At 48.2% G+C, this 20,000-nt stretch overlaps 1 protein-coding gene across 1 annotated transcript in view; it reads left to right on the plus strand.

Moving 5' to 3' along the window:
* Window positions 1-20,000, plus strand: part of radil (Ras association and DIL domains) — a 62,545-nt gene that overhangs the window by 9,940 nt on the left and 32,605 nt on the right. Inside the window, exon 5 of the mRNA XM_042103539.1 lies at window positions 6,103-6,452. Coding sequence (XP_041959473.1) covers window positions 6,103-6,452 — 350 coding nt within the window. The remainder of the gene's footprint in view (window positions 1-6,102; window positions 6,453-20,000) is intronic.

Raw genomic sequence — 20,000 nt, forward strand, 5'->3', positions numbered from 1 at the left:
ACAGTGTTTCCCCTACAATGTATTCATCAGCGGCGCAGCGCCGCTCCTGGAATTCAAGCGCCACTGCAAAAAGAGTTGCCTAATTAAAAAAAAAAAATAGACGCAAGTGAACTTCAGGAACAGCTGCCGTTCGTTCAGGTTTCATGTCAACAAATAATAGTAGGCTAACGTTGAAGGCGCAGTCAGGGATTCCACAGGAGATCATGCTTGTTTGTGTTTATGTTTAAGTTTATTAGCAGATGCAATTTTGTGCAAAAAAACGTAGCCTACATTATGTTAACCAAGGAACCAAATTAAACACGCCAGCGAGATAGCTCGCCCGTACCTTCAGTAGCCTATTCCCAGATAAATCCACGCATTGTTCGTTTTTGTTTGTGATACAGGCAATGCTTTCAAGCCCTGTGTTGCTAACATACCTAGGCTGTGAAACTAAGGTCTAGCTAGCCTATTGGTGGGTTTAATTGAATTTGAGTAATAGGATACGCAAGCATTTACATCTGGAGATAGTTTGTAATTCCTGTAGAGCTCATCAAAATTATAGATATAATACAAGACACTTATCTGCTATAATCCAAGTGAATTTTCTTAGAATTTTTGACCATTTATTTTACCAAATGACATGGGAAACATAATTAATTTCAACCACATATTCTTATGCACCATGCACAACAACGTAGCTTAAAACCGTGAGAATCAAGCTAGCGTGACGGGCCGTCACGGCATTAAAGTGACAGGCACTCAATTCGACTTGCACAGCACCAATACAGTGTAATGGCATGAAAGAGAAGTCTATATAGTTTATACAGTGCTGTGCAAAAGTTAAGACACCCATGCTGAAATTGACTAAAGGGAGGAATAAAAACATATTTTGCCTTTTGTCTTAATGCCTTAATTAAAAAAGAAATAGGACATCAATTATTTTTAATGCATCATGTATCGTATAAATACATTATATATAAATGTCTTAACTTATGCACAGCACTGTATATTCTAAATAGTAATAGTTTGTACAGTGGCCTACAGTGTACAGTTGTACAGTGGCTAATACTAATAATGTAAATGAAAAAGGTGAAAGAAAAACATGAATAATCCTGTTCAAGTACCGCAATAATCATGCTTGTGTTGATGGTTATGTCATAATTTGTAACTCAATCAGTCCATTTCTTTCACAAAATCCACCAGAAGTCACAATTTAAGGAGTATTTTTTTCAAATGTTTCTCTTTTATTTGGGGGGGGGGGGGGGGGGGGGGCTTCCTACGATCAACAGCACCGCTGCTGGAAAAAATTCTAGGGGAAACACTGAGCTACATACCAGCCACTGTGTAAATACATAGAGCTACATACCAGCCACTGTGGTGGTTAAATACATAGAGCTATATACCAGCCACTGTGTAAATACATAGAGCTACATACCAGCCACTGTGGTGGTTAAATACATAGAGCTACATACCAGCCACTGTGTAAATACATAGAGCTACATACCAGCCACTGTGGTGGTTTAAATACATAGAGCTATATACCAGCCACTGTGTAAATACATAGAGCTACATACCAGCCACTGTGGTGGTTAAATACATAGAGCTATATACCAGCCACTGTGTAAATACATAGAGCTACATACCAGCCACTGTGGTGGTTAAATACATAGAGCTACATACCAGCCACTGTGTAAATACATAGAGCTATATACCAGCCACTGTGTAAATACATAGAGCTACATACCAGCCACTGTGGTGGTTAAATACATAGAGCTACATACCAGCCACTGTGTAAATACATAGAGCTACATACCAGCCACTGTGGTGGTTTAAATACATAGAGCTATATACCAGCCACTGTGTAAATACATAGAGCTACATACCAGCCACTGTGGTGGTTAAATACATAGAGCTATATACCAGCCACTGTGTAAATACATAGAGCTACATACCAGCCACTGTGGTGGTTAAATACATAGAGCTACATACCAGCCACTGTGTAAATACATAGAGCTACATACCAGCCACTGTGTAGATACATAGAGCTACATACCAGCCACTGTGGTGGGTTAAATACATAGAGCTACATACCAGCCACTGTGTAGATACATAGAGCTACATACCAGCCACTGTGGTGGTTAAATACATAGAGCTATATACCAGCCACTGTGTAAATACATAGAGCTACATACCAGCCACTGTGGTGGTTAAATACATAGAGCTACATACCAGCCACTGTGTAAATACATAGAGCTACATACCAGCCACTGTGTAGATACATAGAGCTACATACCAGCCACTGTGGTGGGTTAAATACATAGAGCTACATACCAGCCACTGTGTAGATACATAGAGCTACATACCAGCCACTGTGGTGGTTAAATACATAGAGCTACATACCAGCCACTGTGTAGATACATAGAGCTACATACCAGCCACTGTGTAGATACATAGAGCTACATACCAGCCACTGTGGTGGTTAAATACATAGAGCTACATACCAGCCACTGTGTAAATACACAGTGTTTGGGGGAAGCCGTGGCCTACTGGTTAGCACTTCGGACCTGTAACCGGAGGGTTGCCGGTTCGAACCCCGACCAGTAGGCACGGCTGAAGTGCCCTTGAGCAAGGCACCTAACCCCTCACTGCTCCCTGAGCGCTGCTGTTGATGCAGGCAGCTCACTGCGCTGGGATTAGTGTGTGCTTCACCTCACTGTGTGTACACTGTGTGCTGTGTGTGTTTCACTAATTCACGGATTGGGATAAATGCAGAGACCAAATTTCCCTCACGGGATCAAAAGAGTATATATACTTATACTTAATACATAGAGCTACATATTAGCCTCCTGTGATTATATGCCCTCTTCTTTGTGTGTGGGTCTGTGAGTGTGTGTGTGTGTGTTGGTCTGTGAGTGTGTGTGCTTATATGCCCTCTTCTATGCCATCACCTACTCTAGTTAAAGGTGGGTACAACAGATCCCATCGAAGGTCCCCCCATGGTTGTCGAATGGTTCAACCCAGCACACCCATACTTAAAGGTGGGGACAAAACCACTGCAAGGGGTGTGGGGGTGTTTCCCCACACATGTGCATGGCTTGTGTCATCAAATGTGTGTCATCAAACAGCAAGTGAAAGCTTCTTATCATACCCATACACCTGTTGTCATGGCAACCCCATTAATCTGCTGTCATGACTTAGAATGTAAATAATATTAAAATAACTAATAAGACTAATGTCCTAGCTCCTCCTCCTCCCCCCCCCTTATTCCTGTCCTAGCTCCTCCTCCTCCTCCCTTACTCCTGTCCTAGCCCCTCCTCCTCCTCCTCCCTTACTCCTGTCCTAGCTCCTCCTCCTCCTCCTCCCTTACTCCTGTCCTAGCTCCTCCTCCTCCCCCCTTACTCCTGTCCTAGCCCCTCCTCCTCCCCCCTTACTCCTGTCCTAGCTCCTCCTCCCTAACTCCTGTCCTAGCTCCTCCTCCTCCCTTACTCCTGTCCTAGCTCCTCCTCCTCCTCCCTCCTTACTCCTGTCCTAGCTCCTCCTCCTCCTCCTCCTCCTCCTTACTCCTGTCCTAGCTCCTCCTCCTCCTCCTCCCCCCTTACTCCTGTCCTAGCTCCTCCTCCCTAACTCCTGTCCTAGCTCCTCCTCCTCCTCCTCCCTCCTTACTCCTGTCCTAGCTCCTCCTCCTCCTCCTCCTCCTTACTCCTGTCCTAGCTCCTCCTCCTCCCCCCTAACTCCTGTCCTAGCTCCTCCTCCTCCTCCTCCTCCCTTACTCCTGTCCTAGCTCCTCCTCCTCCTCCCTCCTTACTCCTGTCCTAGCTCCTCCTCCTCCTCCTCCTCCTCCTTACTCCTGTCCTAGCTCCTCCTCCTCCTCCTCCCCCCTTACTCCTGTCCTAGCTCCTCCTCCCTAACTCCTGTCCTAGCTCCTCCTCCTCCTCCTCCCTCCTTACTCCTGTCCTAGCTCCTCCTCCTCCTCCTCCTCCTTACTCCTGTCCTAGCTCCTCCTCCTCCCCCCTAACTCCTGTCCTAGCTCCTCCTCCTCCTCCTCCTTACTCCTGTCCTAGCTCCTCCTCCCTTACTCCTGTCCTAGCTCCTCCTCCTCCCTTACTCCTGTCCTAGCTCCTCCTCCCTTACTCCTGTCCTAGCTCCTCCTCCTCCTCCCTTACTCCTGTCCTAGCTCCTCCTCCTCCCCCCTTACTCCTGTCCTAGCTCCTCCTCCTCTCCTAGCTCCTCCTCCTCCTCCCTTACTCCTGTCCTAGCTCCTCCTCCTCCCCCCTAACTCCTGTCCTAGCTCCTCCTCCTCCTCCTCCTCCCTTACTCCTGTCCTAGCTCCTCCTCCTCCTCCTCCTCCTTACTCCTGTCCTAGCTCCTCCTCCTCCCCCCTAACTCCTGTCCTAGCTCCTCCTCCTCCTCCTTACTCCTGTCCTAGCTCCTCCTCCCTTACTCCTGTCCTAGCTCCTCCTCCTCCCTTACTCCTGTCCTAGCTCCTCCTCCCTTACTCCTGTCCTAGCTCCTCCTCCTCCTCCCTTACTCCTGTCCTAGCTCCTCCTCCTCCCCCCTTACTCCTGTCCTAGCTCCTCCTCCTCTCCTAGCTCCTCCTCCTCCTCCCTTACTCCTGTCCTAGCTCCTCCTCCTCCCCCCTAACTCCTGTCCTAGCTCCTCCTCCTCCTCCTCCTCCCTTACTCCTGTCCTAGCTCCTCCTCCTCCTCCTTACTCCTGTCCTAGCTCCTCCTCCTCCTCCTTACTCCTGTCCTAGCTCCTCCTCCTCCCCCCTTACTCCTGTCCTAGCTCCTCCTCCTCCCCCCTTACTCCTGTCCTAGCTCCTCCTCCTCCTCCTCCTCCCCCTACTCCTGTCCTAGCTCCTCCTCCTCCTCCCTTACTCCTGTCCTAGCTCCTCCTCCTCCCCCCTTACTCCTGTCCTAGCTCCTCCTCCTCCCTTACTCCTGTCCTAGCCCCTCCTCCTTCTAATTACAGTTTTTCTTAATCGCTTTAATGCCATCACATTTTCAAACAATTAACACGCAGGTCTAAACAAAAGCCCACTGGCCAAAATGACACATTTTGCCTTCAAACAACAGATCTTGTAGTCAAATCACTGTGTGATTTCCATCAATCAATACACACTGGACAGCATGCAATGCTAAATATAGTTCTATAATATTTAGGGGCACAGAGAGGGAGCTTATGAGCTTCAGCCAGTTAGCTTTGTCTAGCTTCAGCCAGTTAGCATCTCAGGACAGGGGGTCAGGGTTTAGTGTTAGCTGCAGCCAGTTAGCATCTCAGAACAGGGGGTCAGGGTTTAGTGTTAGCTTCAGCCAGTTAGCATCTCAGACTAGGGGGTCAGGGTTTAGTGTTAGCTTCAGCCAGTTAGCATCTCAGAGCAGAGTGTCACGGTTTAGAGGTCTAGCCACAGCAAGTTAGCATTAGCATCCTAGAGCAGAGGGTCTGTGTTTATTGTTAGCTGCAGCCAGCTAGCATTAGCATCCTAGAGCAGAGGGTCTGTGTTTAATGTTAGCTTTAGGCAATTAGCATTAGCATCCTAGAGTAGAGGGTCAGGGTTGAGGGTTAACTTCAGGCAGTTAGCATTAGCATCCTAGAGTAGAGGGTCAGGGTTGAGGGTTAGCTTCAGGCAGTTAGCATTAGCATTAGCCTATAGTAGAGGGTCAGGGTTGAGGGGGCTAGCTTCAGCCAGTTAGCATTCTAGAGCAGAGGGTCAGCTTTAGCCAGGTAGCATTAGCATCCTAGAGCAGAGGGCCTATGTTTAGTGCTAGCTTTAGGCAGTTAGCATTAGCATTAGCCTAGAGTAGAGGGTCAGGGTTGAGGGGGCTTCTGATATACGTACACGCTAAGTCATGTCTGCTAACTCATGTTTACATGGCTGCTGCTGTATTTTATTTTGGGATGTGCTGTGACATGATGCATCCTGTGTGTTTGTGTTTGTGCATCCTGATGAACCCAAACTCCATATGAAGGTGTATTGCCCTGCATTGCGGTGTTATTTTTAAGTAGATAGATAGATAGATAGATAGATACTTTATTGATCCCCAAGGGGAAAATCAATTAATTAATGTTGTATTGTGTGTGTGTGTGTATGTGTGTGTGTGTATGTGTGTGTGTGTGTTGTAGATATTAACGCTCAGGCTCGTAAGGTGCAGCGGAATCGTGCCAAGGGGACGATGACTCTCTCCCGCTCGTCGCTCTGTCGCTCCCTGTCTGAGACCAGCCTGACCATGGGGGGCGGGGCTGGGGAGGGTGAGGAGCCAAAGCGCTATTACTCCACCCTGCCTGGGCCAATCAGGGCTCGGTCAGCACGCGACGGCACCCGTGATGTCATGAGGGGTGAGCAGAGGAAGGAAGGACGAGACGGAGGCGGGACTAGACACTCTCTCTACCAATCACCTGATGGAGGGGGCGGGGCTAGACACTCTCTCTACCAATCGCCTCACCTCCTTCTGCTCCAAGGCTTCAACAGACAGGTGAGAAAGAAAGTGTGTGTGTGTGAGAGAGAGAGTGTGTCTGTGTGTGTGAGAGAGAGAGTGTGTCTGTGAGAGAGAGTTTGTGTGAGAGGAGAGAGTGTGTGTCTGTGTGTGTGAGAGAGAGAGTGTGTCTGTGTGTGTGTGAGAGAGACAGTGTGTCTGTGTGTGTGTGAGAGAGAGAGTGTCTGTGAGAGAGAGTTTGTGTGAGAGAGAGAGTGTGTCTATGTGTGTGTGAGAGAGAGTGTGTCTGTGTCTGTGTGTGTGTGAGAGAGAGTGTGTCTGTGAGAGAGAGTTTGTGTGAGAGGAGAGAGTGTGTCTGTGAGAGAGAGTTTGTGTGAGAGGAGAGAGTGTGTGTATCTGTGAGTCAGGCTGTATGTCTGTGTGAGAGAGAGTGTGTGTATCTTTGAGACAGAGTGTATGTCTGTGTGAGAGAGAGAGTGTATCTGTGAGACAGAGGGCTCTATCTTGCACTCAACACATCCCAATAACGTGAAACTAAGCGCACATGCACGAGCAGTACACTCCACCCTCTCTCCTCCCTCAATCACACTCATTTTAATATGCTAACTAGGAGGCCACTCGAGAGCACAGACCTCCGCAAAGACAAAATGGCCTATCCCGCAATATCCCGCATAATAACAATGAAAACTCATCTGTGGATCCATTCATACTCAAACCTGTTCCAAAGTTTAATAATTGAAATAATCAAATTAATAAAAAAGTTTTTTTCCAGCGAATGCGAGGTAGAAGTGCTTATCTGAAATAATAATAATAATAATAATAATAATAATAATAATAAGCTTTATTTGTATAGCACCTTTCATACACAGAATGCAGCTCAAACTGCTTTACATTTGAAGCATGTGACACAATAATAGTCAGTCATTATCAATCACTTTCACTTTTCTTCATTGCTGTGGCCGTTTATGATCCAATCAGCAACATATCAGAAATATAGAAAAAAACATGTCATAAGACTGGCAGCCTTAACCCTTTACCCCCCACAAGCACGCCATATGGCAACTGTGGCAAGGAAAAACTCCCATATTCCAGGAAGAAACCTTGAGCAGAACCTGACTTAATAGGGGGAGCCCATCTGCTTCTGGCTGGCGCTGCGCCCTCCAATAGCAGCAGATGTAGAATAATCTGAAAAAGTAGTCTACAGGATAAGATGAGTTAACAAAAAGCTTTCCTATACAGGTATGTTTTCAGATCTTTTTAAAAAATATTTACTGAACTCGCATTAACATGAACATGCTTGATGTACAGAGGCAGGGTGTTCCATAGTTTGGGGGCATAATGGATAAAAGCAGCTTCTCCACTTTGCTTGTGGAGCACTTTGGGTACAATTAAAAGATTAGAATTGGATGATCTAAGTTTCCTTTGTGGTTGATAAGATATTAAAAGCTCAGAGATATATGAAGGTGCTATGCCATTCAGAGCTTTGTAAGTAATTAACATAACCTTAAAATCAATTCTATAGGAAACAGGGAGCCAGTGAAGTTCAGCCAACACAGGGGTGATGTGTTCTCTCTTCTTGGTCTTAGTTAAAAGTCTAGCCGCAGAGTTCTGTATAAGTGCCAATTTCTTTAGATGTTTTTTGGGAAGACCAGTGAAAAGTGCATTGCAGTAGTCTAACCTGCTAGTGATAAAGGCATGAATTAGTTTTTCTGCATCTTGTTGAGTTAAAAAGGGCCTCACTTTGGCAATGTTTCTCAGGTGGAAATAGGCTGTCTGAGTAACTTTACTGATATGGGGCTTAAAACTTAACTCTGCATCTAAGATGACACCGAGGCTTGTTACTTTTGGTTTGACCTGGTGCGCCAAGTTCCCCAGATTACTAAGAACAATGTCTCGCTTTGGTTTTGGTCCAACCAAAAGTACCTCTGTTTTGTCATTTAGTTTCAAAAAATTTTTGCTCATCCACTGATTAATGGAGGTTAAGCTTGCACTGAGGGAGCAAAGGCCATCTGGGTTAGTTGGCTCTACAGACATATATAATTGGGTATCATCTGCGTAGCTGTGGAAGTTTACATTATGCTGACTTATGATGTTTCCCAACGGAAGCATATATAGGGAAAATAGCAGGGGACCAAGGCAGCTCCCCTGGGCCACACCAAAAGGCAAGTCATGTTTTTCAGACACATGATCTCCTAGACTGATATAAAAATCTGCCAGTAATGTAGGTTTGAAACCAGTTTAGAGCATTATCAGAGAGACCCACCCACTTCGCAAGGCGGTGAATTAGGATGCTATGATCAATGGTGTCAAATACCGCACTCAAATCCAGAAGAATAAGGATTGAGACTTTGTTTGAGGCAGTAGCCAGTCTAAGATCATTGACTATTTTTACTAGAGCCGTTTCTGTGCTGTGATTTGATCTAAAACCTGATTGGAATTTTTCAAGGATACTGTTTTCGTTGAGGAAGGTATTTAACTGATTACAAACGACTTTTTCCAGTACTGCTCAGGAACGGTAGGTTTGATATAGGCCTGTAGTTGCTCAGATTAGTATGGTCAAGATTCGACTTTTTAAGTAAAGGTTTCACAACAGCGGTTTTAAAAGCAGTTGGAAATATACCTGTTTCTAATGAGGTATTTATTACCTTGAGAATAAAGGGAGCTAAGCTATCATATACATTGATAGCTAAGCTATAATATACATTTGAGGAATCTAGTAGGGATTGGATCCAAAACACATGTTGAGGAGCTGGTTTGAGTTATAATTTTACTAAGCTCAGATTGAGTAATAGTGCTAAAGAACCTTCATTGTGGGGGGCTGTTTTTGGGAGTACTATCAAACATATTTCTTGTGTTACCAATAGCCTCCCTTATAGAAATTACTTTGTTTTTCAAGAAGTCTGCAAATTCTTCGCATCTTAGAGAGGATGCCTGACTGAGTGTATCAAAAGGTGTTTGATGCAATAGCCTATCAATGCTGGAGAACAACACCCTAGAGTTTTCACTGTTTTCAGCAATTACCTTAGAGAAGTGGTTCCTTCGCTCATTCCGAATAGCTCTATTATAATTTGCTATTTTTTCTTTTAGAATGGCACGGTGAACCTGTAACTTAGTTTTTCTCCATGTTCTCTCAGCTTTTCTACATTATCTTTTTAGATCATGGATATTTTCGTTCATCCAAGGTGTCAGTTTGCTACAGGGCCTTTTTTTAGTCTTTAAAGCCTGTGTTGCAGGTTAACCACCTGTCAGACACCAAACAGGACGAGGACCACAAAAGCGTCACGTTCGAAAGTTTATTTAAGGGTTGGGGGTTAAGGGGGTTTCAGGGGTTCCGGGGGGGTACGGGAGTTCCAGGAGTTCCGGGGGTTTCAAGAGTCTGCGTGTGTGTGTTCCCCCAGTAGCTGAACAGCGATGGCAGGAGCTGGATGATCCGGGAAGTCCTGGGGGAAACACACACACAACAGCAATTGAAACGAAGCGGCAGTACAGTCAAGGATTAGGCGGTATTCGTAGAAGAGAGACGGAAGGAAGGTCGAGATTACCGGGGCTGGAGAACGCAGAAGTAGTCGAGCGGGTCTGGGATCACAGGCAAAGAGTCAGAGGCGTTTTCCAAAACAGGCAGGTAACTGGTGCTGGTTGCAGACGATCTGACAAGTGTGGACTGAAAAGCAAGGCTTTATATACAGGGCATGATGAGTGGTGAATGCAGTGCAGCTGGTAGGTAAACGAGGGTGAGGCAGAGCAGAGCAGGAACAGGTGGAGGTCATCAGACTTCAATCAGCGCGTGTTACCAGGCAGAGAGAGAGCTCATGACAGAACCCCCCCCCTAAGGGACGGCCCCAGAAGTCCCCAAGAGTGACACCACGTCGGGAGGGCGGAGGGGAGCCGGTGGAGGGCTACAATTCCTCCGAGCGGTCCGAGTGAACATCCTCATCCTCAGAGGGAGCTGGAGGGTCGTGGACAGAAGACGGGACAGGTACCGAGACAGGGTCAGGGTCAGGCACAGGACAGGAAGCCGGGTGGGCAGGACGGTTAGGGACCCCTCTGGGGCGGCCCCTACGGATTGCAGGTTGATCAGGATGCAGACGGTGGAAGTCGGCGACGAGTGTCCGGTCCACAATCCGACTGGCTGGCACCCAGGTTCTCTCCTCAGGTCCATAGCCCTCCCAGTCGACGAGATACTGGAGGCCCCTACCTCGCCGTCTGGACCGAAGCAGGCGTCGAACGGTGTGCACCAGCCCACCGTCAACGAGGCGAGGAGGAGGAGGAGGAAGCGGCACGGGGACCAGCGGGCTTTCATGCGTCGGCTTGACTTTCGAAACATGGAAAGTAGGGTGCACCCTCATGGATGTTGGCAACTGGAGCCGGACTGCGGTTGGGCTGATGACCCTCTTGATTGGGAACGGGCCGAGGAATCGAGGTGCCAGCTTACGCGATTCCACCCGCAGTGGGAGATCCTTGGCTGACAGCCACACCTTCTGGCCAACACGGTAGGCGGGTGCCGGCGATCTTCGGCGGTTAGCCCCAGTGGCATAGCTGACAGCTGACTTGAGTAGCGTGGCACGAGCTTGTGACCAGGTACGACGGCAACGGCGGGCATAGGCGAGGGCAGACCACATCTCCTTCCTGGCTGGGGAACAGGGGGTCTGGTAGCCATACACACACTGGAAAGGTGACATACCAGTGGCAGAGCAGGTGAGGGAGTTGTGAGCATACTCTATCCACATCAGTTGTTGCGCTCAAGCCTGGGGTTTGCGAGAAACCATGCACCGCAGCGCCTTCTCCAGCTCCTGGTTTGCCCGCTCGGACTGACCATTGGACTGGGGGTGGAACCCAGAGGTGAGACTCACTGTGGCCCCTAGAAGACGGCAGAACTCCTTCCAGAATGTAGAGGTGAATTGCGGGCCTCGGTCAGATACAACATCCCTGGGCAGCCCGTGTAGACGGAAGACATGATCAAGAACAGCCTGGGCAGTCTCTCTGGCAGATGGCAGTTTAGGGAGGGGAATGAAGTGTGCCATCTTGCTGAACCGGTCAACCACAGTGAGAATGACCGTCATCCCACCTGATGGTGGGAGGCCAGTTACAAAGTCCAAGGAGACGTGGGACCAGGGTCGTGTGGGCACAGGCAAGAGCTGGAGTAAACCAGCAGGGGGCCGAGTGGAGGACTTGTTCTGATTGCAGGTGGGGCAGGCACGGACGAATTCTCGGACATCCCTTCTCAAAGAAGACCACCAGAAGCGCTGGGCAAGGAGATGGCAGGTGCGGGCGGAGCCCGGGTGGCAGGCAAGGCGGGAGTTGTGTCCCCACTGTATGACCCGGGACCTCAAATTCTCTGGGACGAAGAGACGACCATCTGGGCATGCACTGGGACTGGGATGGTCACGGAGGGCCTCTTGAATTTCCTCCTCAATATCCCAGGTCAGGGCAGCTATGACGCAGGGATCGGGCAGAATTGATGCAGGTTCCTGGGAAGGGGCGTCATCCTTCTGAAACTGACGGGAGAGAGCGTCCAGCTTGGTGTTCCGAGAACCTGGGCGGTATGACAGGGTGAAGTTGAATCTGGTGAAAAACAAGGCCCAGCGGGACTGTCTGGGGTTAAGACGTTTGGCATTGCGGATGCATTCGAGGTTTTTGTGATCGGTCCAGACCAGGAACGGAACTGTGGACCCCTCCAGCCAGTGACACCACTCCTCCAGGGCAAGCTTGACAGCCAACAGCTCATGGTTTCCAACATCATAATTGCGCTCTGCAGGTGAAAGCCGGCGAGAGAAAAATGCACAGGGGTGCAACTTGTTGTCCTCCTCTGCCCGTTGAGAGAGTATGGCCCCGACTCCCACGTCTGAGGCATCCACCTCGACAACGAACTGCCGGTCTGAATCCGGCATCTGGAGGATGGGGGCAGTGGTGAACCGGGCCTTGAGGGTATGAAAGGCTGTGTTGGCCTCTGGGGTCCAGAAAAAGGGGTGTTTGATGCTGGCCAGAGCTGTGAGGGGAGCGGCGACGGAGCTGTAGTTCCGGATGAATTTCCGGTAGAAATTGGCAAAACCGAGGAATTGCTGCAACTTCTTCCTATTCCCCAGAACTGGCCAGGAGGTAACTGCCAAGACCTTTGCGGGGTCCATCTGGATATTGCCTTCAGCGACGATGTATCTCAGGAATGACACAGTCTGAGCATGGAACTCGCATTTCTCCACTTTGACATAGAGAGTTCTCCAGGAGCCGTCGAAGAACCAGCTGGACATGACGGGTGTGTTCGGACAGAGTTCTGGAGAAAATTAAGATGTGGTCCAGGTACACGAAGACGAATTTATTCAGCATGTCCTGCAGCACATCATTCACCAGAGCCTGGAATACCACTGGGGCGTTGGTGAGGCCAAATGGCATTACCAGGTACTCGTAATGGCCGGTGTGGGTGTTGAATGTAGTCTTCCACTCGTCACCCTCCCTTACTCGCACTAGGTGGTAAGCATTTCTAAGGTCCAGTTTGGTGAAAATAGTGGATCCCTGGAGCAACTCAAAAGCAGAGGTGAGTAAAGGCAGAGGGTACCGGTTCTTCACTGTGACATCATTCAGACCTCGATAATCAATGCAGGGGCGAAGAGAATCGTCTTTCTTTCCCACAAAAAAGAACCCGGCACCAGCAGGAGAGGAAGACGGGCGGAAGAGTCCAGCTGCCAGGGAGTCCCTGATGTAATCCTCCATAGCTTTTCTTTCAGGAGGGGATAGTGAGTAGAGGTGACCTTTGGGTGGAGCAGTCCCAGGGAGGAGATCAATGGCACAGTCGTACGGACGGTGTGGGGGCAGAGATGTGGCTTTGGTCTTGTTGAACACCTCTCGGAGACCATGGTAACATTCAGGGACATTAGAAATGTCGGGGGCAGTGCTGGGGGGTACTGAGCCGGGGGGCAGCGAGGCAGCACGCAAACAGGTTGAAGATCCAAGATGGCGGCACGTACACACGCAGCGACCTCTCTGTCCCAACCGTACGGTGTTTTGTTCGTTTAAAAAGTGTTTGTCCGAAAGTTTTACGTGTTTGTCTCGTCTTACTACGTCGTACTACAAGTACAGCAGGCAGTTTTTAATTGACATCTGCAAAAGCAAGTTTTGCAGCGTTCTGGACTTTGCAACAGAGACGCTAAAGGAACTCTGACTACTCCGGCCTGCAACAACACCGGACTCGCCTGCTACTCCTCCCCCGGAAAGAAAGCGTCGGAAGCGGTGTGCGAGGAAGCAGAAGAGGGGCAAGCGCGGAGGCGTCCGGGCCAGGCTAGCGGCCAGCCCAACTCGCCCAGCCATACCATCCATTCTCCTGGCAAATGTACGATCACTGGACAACAAAATGGATCACATACGACTGCTGAGATCAACGAACCGGACAGTAAGTAACTGCTGTGTGCTCGTCTTCACTGAGACTTGGATCTTGTTGTTGACTTCCGGAGAGGTCACACCCAACACCTGCCACTGACCATCGACGGTGCTGTGGTGGAGAGAGCGAGCAGCACCAAATTCCTGGGGGTGCATATCAGTGAAGACCTCTCCTGGACCACCAACACTGCATCACTGGCGAAGAGAGCTCAGCGCCGCCTGTACTTCCTGCGGAAACTCAGGCGAGCAAGTGCTCCACCAGCCATCATGACCACATTCTACCGAGGCACCATTGAGAGCATCCTCTCCAGCTGTATCGCTGTGTGGGGCGGAAGCTGCACTGAATACAACAGGAAAGCCCTGCAGCGCATAGTGAACACAGCTGGAAGGATTATTGGTGCTTCACTCCCCTCCCTGAAGGACATTTACACCACCCACCTCACCCGCAAGGCGACCAAAATTGTGAGTGATGCAAGTCACCCCGCTCACAATCTGTTTGATCTACTGCCCTCTGGGAAGAGGTACAGAAGCCTGCGCTCCCGCACTACCAGACTCACCAACAGCTTCATACACCAAGCTGTAAGGATGCTGAACTCTCTCCCTCCTCTCCCCCCTCCACCCTCAGCTACATAACATCCCAAAATGGCCGCCTGCACTACTCCACTTGCACACTTGCACACTTTACAACTGGTGTTGTTGTCCTGAAAACACAACACTTCTGCTGCTCTTACATAACTTGCACCACTATGCCACTTTCTTCTTACTTAGGTCAAACAGAACTACCCAAGCCTTTTATTGGCCTGAATTTGCACTAGTATTTTTATTGACTGTCTATGCACAATTTCAACCACATTTTGCTGCTCTTATTTTTTCATTATTATATGTGCCCTCTTATTTACTTACTTTTTTGTTTACTTGAATGTTATGTTTGTCTGTGGACTTAAATTGGTAAAATATGTCTTGTCTTCACCGTGGGATAGTGAGAAACGTAATTTCGATCTCTTTCTATGTCTGGAACATGTGAAGAAATTGACAATAAAGCTGACTTTGACTTTGACAGGTCAGGTGGCAGGCATTTCCCCACTCTTTCACAGTTCCGGAGGCCCAATCGAGGTGAGGATTGTGGAGACGGAGCCAAGGGTAGCCCAGGATTAGGGGTTGGCCTGGAGAGCTGAGCAGGTGGAAGCGGATGGTCTCTCGGTGGTTTCCTGACACCATCATTGAGATGGGGGCTGTGATGCTGGTAACTGTGCCAATTATGTGACCGTCCAGGGCCCGGGCTGGAACAGGAGTGGACAAGCGATGGCTTTCCAAGCCCAGCTGACGAGCAAGTCTTGTGTCCATAATGTTTGCTTCTGCGCCAGAGTCCACCAGGGCTGCCAGGGTGTGGGTGGAATCAGACAGGTGAAGACAGACTTGGATGAGGGGTTTACGGCTGATGGAGGGCTGAATGTTCATTGAGCTCATCCGGATTCCTCCTACATCTGGTGAGCTCCGGCTTTTGCTGGACAGGTGGCGACTCGATGACCATCATCACCACAGTACAGGCACTAGTTGGAGATGATGCGTCGCTGCCGCTCTGCAGGGGTTAGGGAGGCGCGGCCGATCTCCATCGGTTCAGACTGGTCTGGCTGGCTAGATGGTGTGGCAGGTGAGGACAGAAGGGCAGTTGGGACGATCCGTGTGCTGGTGGATGGACTCTGGCGCCCTCTCTCACGACGGCGGGCCTGGATCCTGCGGTCGATGTGGACAGCCAGAGCAATGGCTTCATCAAGAGTGGGGGGTTGATCATGGGAAACCAGCTCGTCCTTTATGTAGTCCACCAGGCTGTGGAGGAAGGCATCCACCAATGCTTCCATGTTCCAGGAGCTCCGACTTGCCACGGTTCGAAAGTCAATGGAGTAATCCGCAACAGTCCTTCTGCCTTGGCGAATACTCATCAGGGTCCGAGATGCCTCGGCTGTTGTGGATTCCAAATCGAATACCTTGAGCATCTCCTCTGCGAATAGGTTGAAGGTCGCACATGCTGGGGTCTGGCGCTCGAACTCCGCCGTTCCCCAGAGTCGAGCTCGGCCCGTCAGGTGAGTGATCACATAACCGACCCTCGCCCCTTCAGTGGCAAAGGTCCTGGGTTGCAGGGTAAACTGGACACGGCAGCTCGTCAGGAACGCCCGTACCTGGGTTGGGTCGCCGCTGAACCGCTCTGGATTGCCGATCCTGGGTTCTGAGGCTCCGGCAGCCGCGGCAGCAGTGGACTGGGCAGGAGACTCGGGAGCTGGGCTGGTGAGCAGGCTGGCTGGGGCTGGACCGGTGGGAGCAGGCAGAGGAGAAAGGTTGGTGAGAAGTTGAATGATCATTGCAAGTTGTTGTTGCTGTTGCTGAAGCTGTTGCTGTTGCTGCTGGAACTGCTGACGCTGTTGGTAGCCGGCTTGAAGTAGGGAGGCAATGTCAGCAGTGTTGCGGTTTACCTCTCTCTGTCTCTTCCAGGCGTTGCATGGCGGTGGGTGGTTCTGGTTCGTCGGTTTCCATGCTGGTTCGGCCGTGCGCTGGGTCCATGTTTGGTCAGATTGTACTGTCAGACACCAAACAGGACGAGGACCACAAAAGCGTCACGTTCGAAAGTTTATTTAAGGGTTGGGGATTAAGGGGGTTTCAGGGGTTCCGGGGGGGTACGGGAGTTCCAGGAGTTCTGGGGGTTTCAAGAGTCTACGTGTGTGTGTTCCCCCAGTAGCCGAACAGCGATGGCAGGAGCTGGATGATCCGGGAAGTCCTGGGGGAAACACACACACAACAGCAATTGAAACGAAGCGGCAGTACAGTCAAGGATTAGGCGGTATTCGTAGAAGAGAGACGGAAGGAAGGTCGAGATTACCGGGGCTGGAGAACGCAGAAGTAGTCGAGCGGGTCCGGGATCACAGGCAAAGAGTCAGAGGCGTTTTCCAAAACAGGCAGGTAACTGGTGCTGGTTGCAGACGATCTGACAAGTGTGGACTGAAAAGCAAGGCTTTATATACAGGGCATGATGAGTGGTGAATGCAGTGCAGCTGGTAGGTAAACGAGGGTGAGGCAGAGCAGAGCAGAGCAGGAACAGGTGGAGGTCATCAGAATTCAATCAGCGTGTGTTACCAGGCAGAGAGAGAGCTCATGACACCACCACTGTTGATTAATGGGTACATAAAGCACTCAATATATGTATATCCTTTTTAAAAATGTCTCCAAATGGTGTTAAATGCCAGTTTTTGTTGTTTTTAGCATTAGCAGGTTTTTTTACGCAATTCGGTGATGACGTCACTTTGGGGACTACATGATCTGCGCTTCATTCATTTCAATGCATTTCAATGGACATCACGGTTACACTTTCAACATAAAGTTTGTATATTTACACTTCGAATTTCGTCACAGCATTTATATCACAGCTACCCTATGATCTACCAATGGTAATAACGGTGCCTGATATCAATTTAGTAATTTTTCTGAATTTCGGGAGGTCTCGTTTTGGAGGGTATGTTTTACATTCATTCCTATGGGAAACGGTCGCGGTTACACTTTCAACATAAAGTTTGTATATTTACACTTCGAATTTCGTTACAGCATTTATATGACAATGAACCTATGGTCTAACAAAGATCACAATGTCTTCCGATTTTAGTTTAATGTAATTTTCTGAATTTGAGAGGCCTCGTTATGAGGCTACATAATGCACCTATTCAGTTCAATGCATTATGCTTATAATGTTACAACACTTTTTTTGTTACTGTCAGTAAACAGCACCGAGTGAAAGTCAACATTTTCTTTATATCTAGTGATAGTGATCATGTCGTTAGTTCAGATACCGGGCAAACTTAGTCAGAAGATCAGAATAAAGCATCATGATAGTTAGCTATGGGCTAACTTTTTAGTCTCACCTGTGAGAGCCACCCCAGTTGTTGCAAACTTAGCTTCTAGCCGCCACCGATTAGGCTGGTTGTGTCTTCAGCATGAATATTTTCGATAACTACTGCTCGTGATTGATTGCCATTGACATCGTCAGGGTACGGCTTACCAAAGAGGGAGATAATATGGGCAAGTCGCAGTTTTGCAGGTGCTTGTGTGGGCTTTGCCGTCCTGATGGAAACTGTGGCGGAGAGCTGCAGTAACTAGGGAAGCGAGTGCATTTTGGCCGCTGGTCGAGGAGCTCCCCTGTGACCAGCATATGACATGATCTATCTAGATATCTATCTACCTGTCTATATACATATCTAGGCTATCTATAGCCTATCTATTTATCTATAATCTGTGCTACCTACTGCTGAACAATCCCTTACTCGTCTCTCTTTACTCCTCTCTCGTTACTCTCAAGGGTCTCAAGGTGGGCTTTGGTCTGTAGCCTCCCCAAGGTGACGTAATGCAATGCATTGTGGGGGAAAGGAGAATCACTTCAAACGCTGTGAAATAGTACTTGCTTTTTCATATTATATTCCGTTTTGTGATACCCAACAACATAAAATACAATGGATAACAGTTTAAATGTTTATTACCAACAAGCAAATTGTGCAAATTCGTTGGAAAATTAACCCTGCAACACGGCCTTTAAGGGTGCCACTCTGTCAAGCAGAGGGCCTAGTTCACAATTGAGAGCCTCTACCATTTGATCAATGGGATGATGTAAAATATCTAAATTTATGGAGTCTATAAGAGCTATGAACTGCTGTTCTGCTCTAATGTCCAAGAGTCGCGATTTGATTGCAATTTCGGGATGAATTTTTTAAGTATGTAGTACTACCGTATTACACCTGAGTCGCAGGACCGGCCAAACTATGAAAAAAAAGTGCGACTTATAGTCCGGAAAATACGGTATATTAAAAGATACACAATAATGATCAGACATATTTATATCATTTACTGATAAGTCTGTGACTTCTATCCCTCTAGAAATGACTAGATCGAGGGTGTTGCCAAGGTTGTGGGTGGGCCCTGTAACATGCTGGTTTAGCTCTAAACTGTCCAAAACATTAAGGAACTTACTGGCTTTAGCATCAGTTGTCTTATTGACATTTATATTAAAGTCGCCATTTACAATTATCCGATCATAGCTAGTGATGATGAGCGACATAAGTTCATAGAAGTACAGCTGGGTCAGCCTTCAGACTGAGGGCAATATACTCAAAGGAAGCAAATTCGCCAAAGTTGACTCTAGTGCAGCTATATTTGTTTGAGAGAATGGAGGCAATTCCACCACCTCGTTTGCCCTGTCTAATTGAGTGGAAGAAATTATAATTTGGGGGACAGGTTTCAACAAGAACAGCTTCACTGTCTGAAGTCAGCCAGGTTTCAACAAGGAACAGAAAATCCAATTTTTTTCACTGATAAAATCATTGATTGCAAAGGTTAGCAAATAGCAAGAATCACGTCTTTATCATCTGTAATTAATAACAAAAAACAGCAGTGTCAGAGCGTGGGAGTGGCTATAGGCTATAGAAGACCGTGGGAGTGGCTAGGCTATAGAAGATCGTGAGACTGGCTATAGGCTATAGGCTATAGAAGACCGTGGCAGTGGCTATAGGCTATAGGCTATAGAAGACCGTGGCAGTGGCTAGGCTATAGGAGACCGTGGCAGTGGCTATAGGCTATAGAAAGACCTTGGGACTGGCTATAGGCTATAGGCTATAGAAGACCGTGGCAGTGGCTAGGCTATAGTAGACCGCGGCAGAATTGTTGGTCAGGCTGCAAGTAGGTGACATGGTTTGCATAACTGGGTTTGAATGCATTTGGACCATTACAACATAACTGCATTTATTAAAAAATCATTAAATCAATCGTGTCCAAGTAGCCTACCATGCATCGTGCACTGAATGGAATAAACTAAGTTGATCCAGGCCAACACGCCACAACATTACGATTTCTGGGTCAATATATTTGCACACAAGTGTGACAATGCGACTGCTTACTGGAGGAAAGTCAAAGTAGCTATGCAGTCAATCACACTAAGAGAAATAGGTTGACTAATAAGCGTGAATATATGCTGCTATCTATTCACATGCATCCTGTCCCATATGTATTTCTTTTAAAATTAAAACTATCAAAGATACGAAGGGAAAACACTCGGCAAATGTTAAGGCATGGGTAAATGCGTGAAGCCGACCCCATTTATCACAGGTTTTGTGGAAAGCTCTTCAAAATCTGAAATGTTTGATAAGCCAGTCATCAACAAATGTGTAACCACGATAGGCTATAGGTTTC

This window comes from Alosa sapidissima, chromosome 9 (genome assembly GCF_018492685.1).
Source record: "Alosa sapidissima isolate fAloSap1 chromosome 9, fAloSap1.pri, whole genome shotgun sequence".
In the NCBI taxonomy this organism is placed as follows: Eukaryota; Metazoa; Chordata; class Actinopteri; order Clupeiformes; family Clupeidae; genus Alosa; species Alosa sapidissima.